At 51.4% G+C, this 15,590-nt stretch overlaps 1 protein-coding gene across 1 annotated transcript in view; it reads right to left on the bottom strand.

The window, feature by feature from the left end:
- The window catches only part of LOC141998585 (uncharacterized), a 46,266-nt gene extending 32,269 nt beyond the window's left edge, over positions 1 to 13,997 (bottom strand). The window contains 6 exon segments of the mRNA XM_074971457.1: positions 611 to 724; positions 9,873 to 11,252; positions 11,565 to 11,678; positions 12,284 to 12,410; positions 12,944 to 13,031; positions 13,864 to 13,997. Coding sequence (XP_074827558.1) covers positions 611 to 724; positions 9,873 to 11,252; positions 11,565 to 11,678; positions 12,284 to 12,410; positions 12,944 to 13,031; positions 13,864 to 13,931 — 1,891 coding nt within the window. The 5' untranslated portion in view covers positions 13,932 to 13,997.
- Between the last annotated feature and the right edge of the window lie 1,593 nt (positions 13,998 to 15,590).

The following is a 15,590-nucleotide window of genomic DNA, read 5'->3' as shown; positions in this document are numbered from 1 at the left end:
CTCTTCACCCTGGGGGTGCGCGAGCCAAAAAGTTTGGAGACCACTGTTCTAGACTGAGCACTGAACCCCATTGGGTAGAACTTTTGGAACTCATGTACAAAAAACTTTTCTTAAACATTACATGAATACAGTGTCTCACACTATAGAATTAGAATTTAAAATCCCTATTCCATGATGAGATATCTTTGAGCTATAATGTATTTTACTTAAAACGATCTTTAGATAAAATGGTGTTTGCGGAAAAAGTTATCAAGAAAATCAGATTTTTTTTATTTAAATTGGATTTTTTAAATTTTTTTTTAAAAAAAAACACATTGATTTCTATCCACCCTGGGTTGGAGAATTAAGCAGTTCAAAAGTCCAGATTGTAACCTGGGTTATGTTTCACATCCGCTGACTTCTGGGACCCAGCATAGCACCGTTGGGCTTTCATCATCCTGCTCCTGAAAGGCAAGCCAGGCAGGGCAAACCAGAGAAGGGGAACCAGCTGACATCATCAACTCCATTGACTTCAGCTAAATTTTGAACTCCTACAGGGATGTGAGATTTGAAATTCTGGTGCCAGCCTTCCCTTCATGCGTCTGTTTCTCTCCAGTGTGGTTTCTCCCATGGTTATTAAGATCTGAGCGCTTATTGAAGCTTTTCCCATGGTTCAAGCATTGAAGGGGTTTCTCTCCAGTATGGATTGTCTGATGTGTCACAAACTGTGATCTCAGAATGAATCCTTTCCCACACTGAAGGGTGACTCTTCCTTGGGATTTGTCTGCTGTGCTCTGGGATCCTCGTCTCCTCCCCCACCATTAATAGATTCATCCACTTTCTTCCCTGGGTGGTTTCCCAGAAGCCTCTCTGACCCCTGTGCCAATTTCCCCAGGCTTCTCCCTACTCCCAGGAATGGGAAAAATTCCCTTCAGGTCCTCCCACAAAGGTCCCCTGTGGTTCCACTTTTCCAGGGACTTCCTCATGAAGATTCCCCTCCTTGTTCTCACTCCCTCGCTCAGCACCTGCTGGGAGAGAGACAATCCAGACAGGAGTCATTGTGCTGGGGAGAAACAGGAATAGCACTGAGAGGAAACCCAACACAAAGACTGAGCAATGGATTCTGCCTCCACATCCCACCCAAACACTTACAAGGAAGGAGAGACGGGAAGGAAACTCCTGCAGCTAAGAGTCTGGGTGGAATAGTGTGAGCGATATCTGCTGACTAGAGCCCTGCTCTGGGTGAGATGAGGAAGAACTGAGTGCGCTTACTCACACCATATTTTGGGATTCTCAACTTTTTCCTTCATTCCCTAGATGGTTTCTGTGTCAGTTCTCACCTGTATGGGTGCATCTTGGAAGCCTTCTTTTCTCGCCGGCCTGGAGATCGGGAACCCACAGCTCGTCCTCTCGTTCCAGCTCAGTGAACAGCTCAGGTTTGGGAATGGGAAATTCTGTGCAGATGGTGGAATCAGACCAGATCAGGGTGCGTGGAGCATTGGTGGAGTATTTGTCAGAAAGGACATTGCATGAGTGGAACCTGTCCCGGTGCTCTGCTGGAGCAACGTGGAATCCAAGAGGATGAGAAAATGGTCACTGAGCCCCGTTCCACAGATGAAGTTGTCTGGGGAGGTGAGTTAATTATTAGTACACCCTCCTGTGCTCTTCTAACCGCCGTGTTGTCTGGCTGTGCGAAACTGGCCGCCAGGCGAGTTGCCTCAACCTCCCTCCCTGCCATAAACATCTCCCCCTTACTCTCACAGATATTGTGGAGCACACAACAAGCAGCAATTACAATTGGAATATTGGCTGTGCTGAGGTCTAACTGAGTCAGTAAACTGCGCCAGCGCGCGTTCAAACATCCAAAAGCACATTCTACCACCATTCTGCACTTGCTCAGCCTATAGTTGAACTGCTCCTTACTACTGCCCAGGGTGCCTGTGTACGGCTTCATGAGCCATGGCATTAAGGGGTAGGCTGGGTCCCCGAGGATAACTATAGGCATTTCAACATCCCCAACAGTAATTTTCTGCTCTGGGAAGTAAGTCCCTTCCTGCAGCTGTTCAAACAGACCAGAGTTCCTGAAGATGTGAGCGTCATGCACCTTTCCTGGCCATCCCACGTTGATGTTGGTGAAACATCCCTTGTGATCCACCGCTCCTTGCAGCACCATGGAAAAGTACCCCTTGTGCTTTACGTACTGGCCACCCCGGTGTTCCAGGGCCAAGATAGGGATATGGGTTCCGTCTATCACCCTGCCGCAGTTAGGGAACCCCAGTGCATTAAAGCAACCACAATGGTCTGCACATTTCCCAAAGTCACAACCCTTGATAGCAGCTGGTCAATGATTGTGTTGGCTACTTGCAGCACAGCAGCCCCCACAGTAGATTTCCCCACTCCAAACTGATTCCCTGGTAGCTGTCGGGCGTTGCAAGCTTCCACAGGACTATGGACACTCGCTTCTCAACTGTGAGGGCTGCTCTCATCTTGGTGTGTTTGCGCTTCAGGGCAGGGGACAGCAAGTCACAAAGTTCCACGAAACTACGCATACGAAAGTTTCGCAGCCACTGGGAATCGTCCCATATCGGTCCCACCAGTCTGTGCTTGTTTCCCAGGCCCAGAATCGGCGTTCCACGACATGAACCTGGCCCAACGCCACCATGATCTCCCAATCGCCACATGCCGTGCTTCTAGGAATGTCTATGTCCATGTCCTCATCACTATCGTAATCGCGCTGTCGTCGCTCCCTCGCCTGGTTTTGCAGGTATACACAGACTGCTGGATAATGCGCAAGGTATTTACAGTGGTCAAAACTGCAGCGGAGATCTGAGCGGGCTCCATGCTTGCTGCGCTATGGCGCTTGCAAGGGTAATCCTCGAAAAAGGGAGCGAAACGTAGGAGAGCGAGTGGCAGCGGAAGAGGTGCTGTTCCGTTCACGATAGCCGAAAAAAGGCAGGAAATGGTTGTCTTCTGTAGCTTTCAAGGAGGCGGGAGCCCAGGACAGACAACATGGAGAAGCTCGGTAGAGCGGTGAGACCGGGAGAGCAGAATTGGCGGCGGAAGCTGTGCTGCTCGGTTCACGATGGCCGAGCAGAGTTGGTAGCGGAAGCAGTCAATGAGGAAGAGAAAGAGTAGATACTTATAGAGATGACATAGAAAGACGAGAGGAAATGCGAGGTGGATTCATAGTAGCAGGAGAGAAGCAGTGCACCATCTGCTGAAAACAGTATGGCCTCTGCACGCCAAAAAGGCGCGAAACGATTGCATGCCGCAGCTTTCACGGCGGGAGGAGCAACTGACGACACACACCCAGAAACACTTGCGAGAATGTTTTTGCTCCACCATGCACTGGGAGCTTAACCCTAAATTCCAATGAGCGGTGGGGACTGCGGGAACTGTGGGATAGTGACCCACAGTGCACTGCTCCGACATTCGATGCTAGCCTCGGTATTGTGGACGCACTCCGCCGAATTCACGCACTTTAGTGGGGACACACAAGACCGACTGTATAAAATCGCTTCCGAAAATTCAAATAGAATAATTTCGAAATAATTTTGTACTGTAGACGTAGCCTCAGTCAGCACTCCATTCTTATCTTAAAGCAAGGTTAGAAAACAGCTTCCCATGTAGTTTTCCCATCTGCGTTGCACAAATCTTGCGATCTTAGGGTTAAGGTTAGCCTGTCTTCTGCTCTGTCTCTTAACAACAGTAAGATGGCTGCTGCAAATCCCCTTTTCCCTTTTCTCACTTCCACATTCCCCCCAGGCTCTTCAGACCCTCCCAGTAACAGCAACTCTGAGCCAAATGCTAGAAAAAGAGAGGAACCAAAGGGACCACTTTGGGGGATTTCCCCACATTGCAGAGTAAACCCCTCTCCCTTAGCAATAGCCAGAGCCCTCTGGTGGCATCACCTGAAGAATGAGCTGCTCTGGACTCCCCCAGCAGCCCCCAGGGACAGGCAGGGAGAGGCTGATCCAACTGGCCCATCCGCACTTCCCCCATGCCAGAACCAGCAGTGACTCTGGTCTGACTCCGGTGTGGCTGAGATCAGAATCCTGCAGGGAAATCAGACCAGGGCCCCGGGCAGACCCCAAAACTCATGAGACACAGACTTCACCAGCACGGGTGTGTCTGACAATAACAGACTGGGAGCCGGGTGTGTGGGGGGTGGGGATGGGGGTTGGGTTTTTGCCTTGTACCCTCTGTGCCCTGAGGGGTTAGTCCCCTGATCATTCCCAAAGCTGGTTTGACCAGTTCCAGGAGGAGAAGAGCTTCTCTCTGCCCCTCCCTCATTCTGTCCGATGGGGCAGAGAAGCTGCCTTGGCATCTCCCCTTCCTTCCGCCAGCCTCCCCACATCCCCCTTTTCCCTCGCAGTGCCCCCCACTCACATCTTCCCCCATTCCAGCCTCACTCCCCTCAGTCCCACAATCCCCCCAAATCCCCTGCTTTGTCCCATCTTCCCTTCAGTGCACCCCCGCCTCATCCCAGCCTGCCCCCTGCAACCCCAGCACCCGCCATCTGCCCCCCGCCCCTGCAGCCCAGTGTGATAGGGGGGCACCGCTCCCTGGGGGGGGATCTCTCTTACCTTCCCTCCGAGCGGGGCCCCCCTGGGGCAGGGGCCAGGCCGGGAAGGGGGCCCTCACCAGGCTGGGGGCTCTGCCCTGGGAGAGGCTCCCAGGGAGCAGCGGGAAGGGCCCGGCTGGAGAGTCCCCTCTCCCGGCTGCAGCCAGGGCTCCGGGCTCCCAGCACCAGCCGCCGGGGCTCGGGGATCTCACCAGGAGCCTGGGAGCCAGAGTCACCGCAGCGGCTGCGAGTCACTTCCTGCCACCAAGACTGACCCCAGCGATCGCTCCCAGCCGCATCCCAGCCCCTCCTGGGTCCTAGCAATAAACCCATCACTCTGCAGCATCTCTGTGTCTGCCTTCTGTTACACTCATAGGCTCCCTTCTTGCCTGAGCCAAGTTTGGCACCTAAAGAACAGGGAGTCGCTGCCTATCATTGTTTGGGGTGTCGTTCATGGACCTTTAGAGTTCAGGGGCAGCTTCACACGACACTCACAGTCGAAGTCTAGTCGTTCTCTGGCACCCATGCAGCGAGTTCACAGTTCTCACCCTCAGCTGCCAGGCTCTGAGGTGCAAACCCAGCAGTTTCCCAGCTCTGTTCCCCCAATTTCTCCCCCTTCCAACAGTATCTTACATCTCTGCAGGGATCAGGCAGTGTCGTGGAAATTAACCACACGTTGTGTTTGGATCAGACAGCCTGAGGCTCCTTTATTGTACTACAAGCATGAAGGGAGAGACAGCTGCACCGAGCGGCTCTGCAAAGATGAAAAAACAAAAGCTTACATAGATTTGTAACAATATTCAGCTAAGCACACTTCCTCATTAATATTTCCCTATTAGGAACACAGCAAAAACAAGTTGTCTGGTTTTAACAAGTTGTTCTTTTACGGTTAACGGCTTTCTTAAGATTAGCTGTTGCAATTATGTTTCTCGGAGCTCCCTCATTCCTCTTCCCCCCCCTCCCCCCCCCCCGCTCCTCAGCTCTTTATCACGTAAACAGTTAACTTGACCACAGTTTGCGCCCACTTAATTTTGCTTTTACAGGCAGTAACTTCATTTCCATTTCAGTCTCTGCCTCTCACATTCTGAATCTAGCTCTCACCATCAGTGTTCCTGCTGCGAGATACTGATCACGGTCATTGTTCAAACCACACACAAAAATCTCACGACAAAGGGTTAGATAAACATTAAAATAAAATAAAATCTAAAAAAGGACAATTCTGGCAAATGACCACTTGTCTCTTGAAATCTGCAATAAATCTGAGCTACATCCTGTCAAACTAAACTAATATCAAAGTATGTGACCTCACGGCCTTCACAAAGAGAGAAAAATCCACAGTCCAGGGTGGGCTATAAAATGATTCACATTCATAAAGTGAAATCTCAGAGAATCATTTCAGACTCAAAATCAGGGGAAGAAATTTACCCATTTTCTTCTGAAGTGGCTAAACTGGCTTCACTTCTCACCCCATTATTCGGCTGTACGAGTTACAAAAGTTTTAGCATCATCATAACAAAAGAAAGAGAAAGAAAGACAAAAAAACCTTCCCATCTACAAATGATCTGGACCAAACCTAGAAAAAGCCGGGAAGCAATTTTACCAATAGATGGAAACAGGGCTATAAAATCTGAAGGTCCAACTGTGCTTTGAAGTTCATTGAGATTTCCCTGCTCACTCCAGGTCTGTGACACTTCCTTCTCCAGCCCTCCGGAGTCTGACTAAGATCATAGACATCAAAGCTGTGACTCCTAAGCATGGAGAGCCAGGCACAGGGTGGTACGTGACACCTTGGGAGGCGGAGGGATAGAACGGAGGCAGGTTAAACTTTTCATGGCTGGGACAGAGGCTGCTGTGTTGAGAGTGGAGCGTGACAGTGACGGGGAAGGAGCTTTCAGAGTGGTAGCCGTATTAGTCTGTATCCACAAAAAGAACGAGGAGTACTTGTGGCACCTTAGAGAGTAACAAATTTATATGGGCATAAGCTTTCGTGGGCTATGACCCACTTCATCAGATGCATAGAGTGGAGCATACAGTAGGAAGATGTTCTCTGTATATATCTCGGGAGTCTGTCCTATCTGGGGGACTCTCTTTCCCCCCCGCCATGATACAGATCTAGAAGCCTACTTTCATCGTCTCCGACTCAAGGGATATTTTCAACACACCACTGATCAGAGTACTGGCCCACAGGTACCCTCCTACCAACACTACAAGGAAAAGAATGCCACGTGGACTCCTCCTGAGGGTCGAAATGACAGACTGGACTTCTACACAGAGTGCTTCCGCAGATGTGCACAGGCTGAGATTGTGAACAAACAGCGTCACTGGCCCCTGTTGTAGAAAAAACCACCATGCGTTGTTTTTTGGATCAGAACAGCCTGGGGCGCCTTTATTAGCATACAAGCATGCAGGGAGAGAAACAGCAGGCCACACACAGGTGCTAAGCTGCTCTCTGGCTCTCCTCCAATAACACACAAACTTATATAGGTTTGTAATTGCATTCAAACAAATATACTTCCCCATCAGTATTTTTCCAACACTCAAGCCTCATTAATAATGCCTTATAAGGAATATAGCAAAACAACTCCATATTAGTATAGCAAAAACTTGTTTATCAGCGGTAATAAAATCTGCGGTTAATTGGTGCAATATTGCGGCTGGGGGTTTTTACAGAGCTGGCTGGTGCAATAACGTGCAGTTGGGGACTTTTCGGACGCTGCTTGGTCCCCCTCGGTCCCCCTTCCAGCCCCTAGTCACGTACCCACAGTGGCTTAACTGATTATCTGTGTCAACAGACACAGGCCTACAGTACTTTACTATGCTGGCCTAAGTCACACAGGACACAGGACTGTAGGTTTTTTGCGTTACAGCATTTCCATATAATAAGCTTTCCTCTCTATAGATCAAGTTTAGGCCTGAGAAATTGTCCGCACACCCCATAACCTCAGCCATACAGAACACGACGCCATCCACGGCCTCAGGAACACCCCTGACATTCTAATCAAAGGGGCTGACAAAGGAGGTGCTGTAGTCATCATGAACAGTTGGATTATGAACAGGAGGCTGCCAGAAAACCTTCCAACACCACATTCTACAGGCCACTGTCCTCCGATCCCACTGAGGAGTACCAAAAGAAACTACACCAACTGCTCAAAAAACTCCCTGCTATAGCATGGGAACAAATCTACACAGACACACCTCTAGAGCCCCGACCTGGGGTATTCCATCTGCTACCCAAGATCCATAAACCTGGAAATCCTGGACGCCCCATCGTCTCAGGCATCGGCACTCTTACAGCAGGATTATCTGGCGATGTGGACTCTCTCCTCAGACCCAACTCTACCAGCACTCCTAGCTATTTTCGAGACACCACTGACTTCCTGAGGAAACTACAACCTACTGGTGATCTTCCTGAAAACACCATCTTGGCCACCATGGATGTAGAAGCTCTTTACACCGCTATTCCACATGAGGATGGGCTATAAGCTGTCAGGAACATTATCCCTGATGAGGCCACGGCACATCTGGTAGCTGAGCTTTGTGACTTTGTCCTCACCCACAACCATTTCAGATTTGGGGACAATTTATACCTTCAAGTCAGCGAGACTGCTATGGGTACCCGCATGGCCCCACAGCATGCCAACATTTTTATGGCTGACTTAGAACAACGCTTCCTCAGCTCTCGTCCCCTAGCTCCCCCTCCTCTATTTGCGCTACATTGATGACATCTTCATCATATGGACCCATGGGAAGGAGGCCCTTGAAGAATTCCGCCAGGATTTCAAAGATTTCCACCCCAGCATCGACCTCAGCCTGGACCACACAAGAGATCCTGGACACTACAGTGCAAATAAGTGATGGTCACATAAATACCACCCTATACTGAAAACCTACTGACCTCTATACTTACCTACATGCCTCCAGCTTCCATCCAGGACACATCACACGATCCATTGTCTACAGCCATGCCCCAAGATATAACCGCATTTACTCCAATCCCTCAGGCAGAGACAAACACCTACAAGATCTTTATCAAGCACTCTTAAAACTACAATACTCACCTGGGGAAGTGAGGAAACAGACTGACAAAGCAAGATGGATACCCAGAAGTCACCTACTACAGGACAGGCCCAACAAGGGAAATAACAGAACACCACTGGCCATAATGTACAGCCCCCAGCTAAAACCTCTCCAGTGCATCATCAACGATCTACAAACTATCCTGGAAAACGATTCCTCATTCTCACAGACCATGGGAGGCAGGCCAGTCCTCGCTTACAGACAGCTCCCAATCTGAAGCAAATACTCACCAGCAACTACACACCACACCACAGAAACACTAACCCAGGAACCAATTCCTGCAGCAAATCCCATTACCAACCTCTGTCCCCATATCTACTCTAGCGACACCGTCATAGGACCCAACCATAACAGCCACGCCATCAGGGGCACATCCACGTGCACATCGACCAATGTGATATATGCCATCATGTGCCAGCAGTGCCCCTCTGCCATGTACATTGGCCAAACCGGACAGTCTCTATGTAAAAGAATAAATGGACACAAATCAGACATCAGGAATGGTAACATACAAGAGCCAGTAGGAGAACATTTCACTCTTTCTGGACATTCAGTAACAGATTTAAAAGTAGCCATCCTTCAACCAAAAAACTTCAAACACAGACTTCAGAGAGAAACTGCAGAGCTACAATTCATTTGCAAACTTAACACCATCAATTTGGGCCTGAATAGGGACTGGGAGTGGCTGGCTCACTACAAAAGCAATTTTCCCTCTCTTGGTATTGACCCCTCCTCATCAGTCATTGGGAGTGGTCCACATCCACCCTGATTGAATTGGCCTTGTTGGCATTGGTTCTCCACTCGTAAGGTAACTCCCTTCTCCTCATGGGCCAGTATATTTCTGCCTGTATCTGTAATTTTCACTCCATGCATCTGAAGAAGTGGGTTTTTTTACCCACAAACGCTTATGCCCAAATAAATCTGTTAGTCTTTAAGATGCCACTAGACTCTTCCTTTTGTTATGAAGGGCTAATTTCCAATGGAAACCATTCCTGCAGTCCAGGCATTTATATGGTCTCTCTTCTGTGTGCATTCTTCAATGATTATTAAGGTTTCTGCTGTTACTGAAGCTTTTCCCACATGCCAAGCATTTATAAAGTCTCTGTCCTGTGTGGCTTGCCTGATGTGTAACAAGGCCTGATCTGAGTCAATTACATGCAAGCTGCTTAACCCTTTCTTGTCATGTGTCACAGAAGTTTAGATCCTGTGTGGATTCTCCCATGTTTAATGAGGAATGATCTCCATGTGAAACTTTTCCCACAGTCCAAGCACTTATAGCGTCACTCTCCTGTGTGGATTCTCTGATGTTTCACCAGGGTTGATCTCCGAGTGAAACTTTTCCCACAGTCCAAGCACCTGTGGGGTCTCTCTCCTGTGTGGATTGCCTGATGTTTAACAAGGTCTGACTTTCGTATGAAACTTTTCCCACAGTCCAAGCACTTGTGGGGTCTCTCTCTTGTGTGGATTACCTGATGTTGAACAAGCTGTGACCTCTTTATGAAACCTTTCCCACAGACCAAGCACTTGTTGGGTCCCTCTCCTGTGTGGATTGCCTGATGATAAACAAGCTCTGACCTTCGTATGAAACTTTTCCCACAGTCCAAGCACTTGTGGGGTCTCTCTCCTGTGTGGATTGCCTGATGTTGAACAAGGTGTGACCTTCTTAGGAAACTTTTCCCACAATCCAAGCACTTGTGGGGTCTCTCTCCTGTGTGGAATGCCTGATGACAAACAAGGTCTGGCCTTCGTATGAAACTTTTCCCACAGTCCAAGCACTTGTGGGGTCTCTCTCCTCTGTGGAGTGCCTGATGTTCAACAAGGTTTGACCTTCTTATGAAACTTTTCCCACAGTCAAAGCACTTGTGGGGTCTCTCTCCTGTGTGGATTGCCTGATGTTTAACAAGATGTGACCTCTGCATGAAACTTTTCCCACAGTCCAAGCACTTGTGGGGTCTTTCTCCTGTGTGGCTTGCCTGATGATTAACAAGCGCCGATCTCCATGTGAAACTTTTCCCACATTGTAAACACTTATGGGATCTCTCTTCTGTGTGGACTGCCTGATGTTGAACAAGGTCTGATCTTTGCATGAAACTTCTCCCACAGTCCAAGCACTTGTGGGGTTCCTCTCCTGTGTGGCTTTTCTTATGTGACTTTTGTACCGACTTTGAACTGAAATGTTTCCCGCACTCAAGGAACTGAATGGGCTTCTCTCCAGTGTGGCTTCTCCCATGGTTATTAAGATCTGTGCGCTTATTCAAGCTTTTCCCACGGTCCAAGCATTGAAGGGGTTTCTCTCCAATATGGATTGTCTGATGTGTCACAAGCCGTGATCTCACAATGAATCCTTTCCCACACTGAAGGCAGTGCCAGGGTGTATCTTCCTTGGGATTTGTCTGCTGCACTCTGGGATCTTTGTCTTGTCCCCCACCGTTAAGAGATTCATCCACTTTGTTTCTGGGGTGGTTTCCTGGAAGCCTCTCTGACCTGTGCCAATTTCTGCAGGATTCTCCCTCAGAGCACTGGGAAAAATTCCCTTCAGGTCCTCCCACAAAGGTCCCCTGTGGTTGCACTTTTCCAGGAACTTCCTGATGATGATTCCCCTCCTGGTTCTCACTCCCTCGCTCAGCGCCTGCTGGGAGAGAGACAATCCAGACAGGAGTCATTGTGCTGGGGAGAAAGAGGAATAGCACCGAGGGAAAACCCAAAAGAAAGACTGAGCAATTGGATTCTGCCTCCACATCCCACCCAAACACTGACAGGGAAGGAAAGCTGGGAAGCAAACTCCTGCAGCTAAGAGGCTGGGTGGAATGCCGTGAGCGACAATTGCTGACTACAGCCCTGTCCTGGCTGAGATGAGGAAGAACTGAGGGCATTACTCACACCTTATTTTGGGATTCTCAACTTTTCCCTTCATTCCCTTGATGGTTTCGGTGTCAGTCCTCACCTGTGCGGGTGCATCTCAGAAGCCTTCCTTCCTCGCAGGCCTGGAGATCGGGCACCCACGGCTCTTCCCCTTGCTCCAGCCAGGCGATCAGCTTGGGTTTGGGAATGGGAAATCCTGTGCAGAGGGTGAAATCAGACCAGATCAGGGTGCATGGAGCATTGGTGGAGTATTTGTCACTAAGGACATTCCCTGTGCTCTGCTGGAGGAACGTGGAATCCAAGGGGATGGGGAAATTATCACTGAGCCCTGTTCCACATAGGAAATTGTCTGTGGAGATGAGTTGAATTATTACTACACCCGCACTAGGCGTACTCAGGATCTGTGCACTCTGGGGGCCTTGCTGACTCACACACAGCTCTGCACTTAAACCCCTTCCTCTTTCTAAACCTGCAGAACCCAGAGCCCTCCCTGTGCCTGGAGCTATTCCCAAGGAGGGAGGTGAACAGGGATTGTATGTGCAGCCAAGAAACACAGACAGGACAATGCTGGATTTATGCCCCTTTGAAAGCTGGAGGGGTAGGGATGGTTTAGCTTGTCCATTGGGTTTTGACACCCTTCTCCCACTGGAGAGGGCACAGAGATGCAAGTCTTTCTTACATGGCAGCTGTGCATTATGGAACCCATTTGCCTCTGATCTAACTGACCAGGGAAGAACCTGACCACATTCAGATACGCAAGTCCCACGGCTTGTAATAACCGAGTGGACGGGAATCCCTTACCCAGCGAGGTCACCGTCTCGTAGTTCTCCTGCATGACGTCCCTGTAAAGGGTTCTCTGAGCGGGGTCCAGCAGAGCCCCCTGCCCCTTGGTGAAATAAATAGCTACATCCTCAAAGGTCACTGGCATCTGAAACAGCAAGAGTCCCTCACTCAGCACGGGCTGCCCCAGATACAATCCCACTAGTCATGGGAAAGGAAAAAAACCGTGAAGCTGTGGGAGGTCCAGAGTAGCAGAATCCCACCCCCACCCTGCTCAGAGCAGCCAGGAGGCTTCAGGGGGTGGGGAGAAGGTGAGAACTCCTTGTCCCCCCCAGCACACGGAGCAGGGCAGGGTTTTCTCATTTCCCACACACCTGCCAGCCAGAGGCTGATACGGGAAGCAGAGCTCTGAGCTGGGGACAGGGACAGGAATCCCGACAGCTTCCCTTTGTATTTCACAGCGGCCTCTGGCCAGTGGGTTCAGGCTCCAGCACTGGGAGTCTGGAAAATGTTCCCAGCCCTGCCGAGTGAGGTTATATCCTGTTTCAGAAATGGGGGAATGTCCCCTCTCCCCTCCCCTTCCACCAATGGGCCCACTCAGAAAATCAGCAGGTTTCTCACACCCTTTCTCCTACCTGCCTCTCCCTCCTCCAGCCCAGCAGCTCCCTGAAAATCCCCTACCTGAGTTGGCTCCATCGCAGCCATTTCCCTTCCCTGTACCCTGGAAGATGGGACGATCTGGAGCGACACGTGGACGTGATTCCTCAGCCTGTCGGGTCGAGAGGGGTGGTTACAGAAGGGGCTTCTGTCCATGTCGCCCCCAGATTCCTGTGGAAGAAACAGAGTCTTCACTCTTGTGTTTGTTAGCAGCAAGTCAGAGGCAGTGTATTTCAAGCAATTGCAGGGGGAGCCTAGGGACAGGGGGGTTCCCTTCCTTTGGCAGGTCTCCAAAGTACAACAGTGTAAGGCATGTATTTATAGGTTCCCGTCACCAGGGCCGGCTCTAGGCACCAGCCAAGGAAGCAGGTGCCTGGGGCGGCCAGTCTGAAGGGGTGGCTTTCCAGCCGTTCTGCAGGGGGGCACTTGGGCCACTTTTTGTTCCTTCTTTCGGCGGCACGGCTGTGGCAGGTTTCTTTTTTTTTGCTTCGCCACTTGGGGTTGCAAAAAAGCTCGAGCTGGCCCTGCCCGTCACATATGTCAACGGATACAGCTGTACCGTGTTTATACATTTTCCTTTCCGTTATCTCAGTCAGCACTCCATTCTTATCTTAAAGCAAGCTTAGAAAACAGCTTCCCATGTGGTTTTCCCATCCGCCTCGCACAATCCCCGCATCTACAAATCTCGCAATGTTAGGGTTAAGATTAGCCTGTCTTCTGCTCTGTCTCTTAACAACAGTAAGATGGCTGCTGCAAATCCCCTTTTCACACTTCCACATTCCCCCCAGGATCTTCAGACTCTCCCAAGAACAGCAACTCTGAGCCAAATGCTAGAAAAAGGGAAGAACCAAAGGGGCCACTTTGGGGGATTTCCCCCCCCCCCCCCCCGTTGCAGTGTAAACCCCTCTCCCTTAGCAATAGCCGGAGCCCTCTGGTGGCATCACCTGAAGAATGAGCTGCTCTGGACTCCTCCAGCAGCCCCCAGGGACAGGCAGAGAGAGGCTGATCCCATTGGCCCATCTGCACTTCCCCCATGCCAGAACCAGCAGTGACTCTGGTCTGACTCCGGTGTGGCTGAGATCTGAATCCTGCAGGGAAATCAGACCAGGGCCCCGGGCAGACCTGAAAACTCATGAGACGCTGACCCCACCAGCGCGGGTGTGTCTGACAATAACAGACTGGGAGCCGGGAACGGGGGCTGGGTTGGGTTTTTGCCTTGTACCCTCTGCGCCCTGAGGGGTTAGTCCCCTGATCACTCCCAAAGCTGGTTTGACCAGTTCCAGGAGGAGAAGAGCTTCTCTCCACCCCTCCCACCTCTTGTCCCATGGGGCGGAGAAGCTGCCTTGGCATCTCCCCCCGCCCGCCTCCCCACATCCCCCCTTTCCCTCGCTGTGCCCCCCACTCACGTCTTCCCCCATTCCCGACCTCGCCCCCTCAGCCCCACAGTCCCCCGATCCTCCTGCATCGCCCCATCTTCCCTTCAGTGCACCCCTGCCCCCATCCCAGCCTGCCCCCGGCATCCCCCGCACCCGCCTCCTGCCCCTCTTTATCCTCCTCCCCCTGCAGCCCAGATGTGACCGGGGGGCCCGCAGCAAGGGGGGGGGGGCGGGTCTCTCTCACCTTCCCTCCGAGCGGGGCCCCCCGGGGCAGGGGCCGGGCCGGGAAGGGGCCCTGGCCGGGCTGGGGGCTCTGCCCTGGGAGAGGATCCCGGGGAGCAGCGGGCAGGGCCCGGCTGGAGGTTCCCCTCTCCCGGCCGCAGCCCGGGCTCCGGGCTCCCAGCACCAGCCGCCGGGGCTCGGGGATCTCGCCGGGAGCCTGGGAGCCGGAGTCCCCGCAGCGGCTGCGAGTCACTTCCTGGGCCGGGCCTGAGCCCCGCGATCGCTCCCCCCAGAGCCGCCCCCCAGCCGCTCCTGGGTCCTAGCGATCAACCCTTCTCCATGCGCTTCGTCTCTCTGTGCTTGGCTGTTAACTCACAGGCTCCAAGGTCACAAGGGACCATCATAAGCAGCGAGCCCTGGGATTCTCACAACTAAATTTTTGGTGGCCTCAGAGTGTGGCCAGCAACTCTCGCTGGTGCCCGCTCTGACACTTGCCCCTATAATCCTAATTAACTTTACTAGAAACCAATAAATATGCACAGAGGTAAGAGGGGGGAACCTCCCCCTAGTGTGGGGATCTTTTCTGGCTTCTACCGAGCCCCAGTGGAATTGGCTAGCGAAAGGATCTGAGTCCTTTACCCAGAGGCCTGTATGACCTCAAGGACCCCCCCCCCCGCCCGCTTCCACTCTGGTGTCCCGTAACCCCAAGGCTGGGCCCAGGGATCCTGAGGCGCTCAACCCCCAATCTTGTGATCACTCAGGACAGCTGTCCCCATTGTGGGGTGTTCTCTCCACTCTGGATGCTTCCCTGATCATTGCACAGAGTTCAGAACAAATACAATTTATTAAACAGCAAGTAATACAAAAATAAGGAGAAAAGTGGGAAAGATGAAAGGAAAACAAGTCACCCCGCTCTGTGGGGGGGAACCCCAAACAATCATCTCTGGAATGCCAGGGCAGTTCACAGTCTGTCCCTCCCACGTCCCAGGCCTCCTGCCCAGGCCCGGGCTGTGCTGCAGGCATGCCCAGGGTTGGCCACTAACTCTGGTGTTGGCCACACGCCCTCAGGCTCT

The sequence above is a fragment of the Natator depressus genome, chromosome 14 (genome assembly GCF_965152275.1).
Source record: "Natator depressus isolate rNatDep1 chromosome 14, rNatDep2.hap1, whole genome shotgun sequence".
Lineage (NCBI taxonomy): Eukaryota > Metazoa > Chordata > Testudines > Cheloniidae > Natator > Natator depressus.
This window is presented reverse-complemented; position numbering and strand designations above follow the sequence as displayed.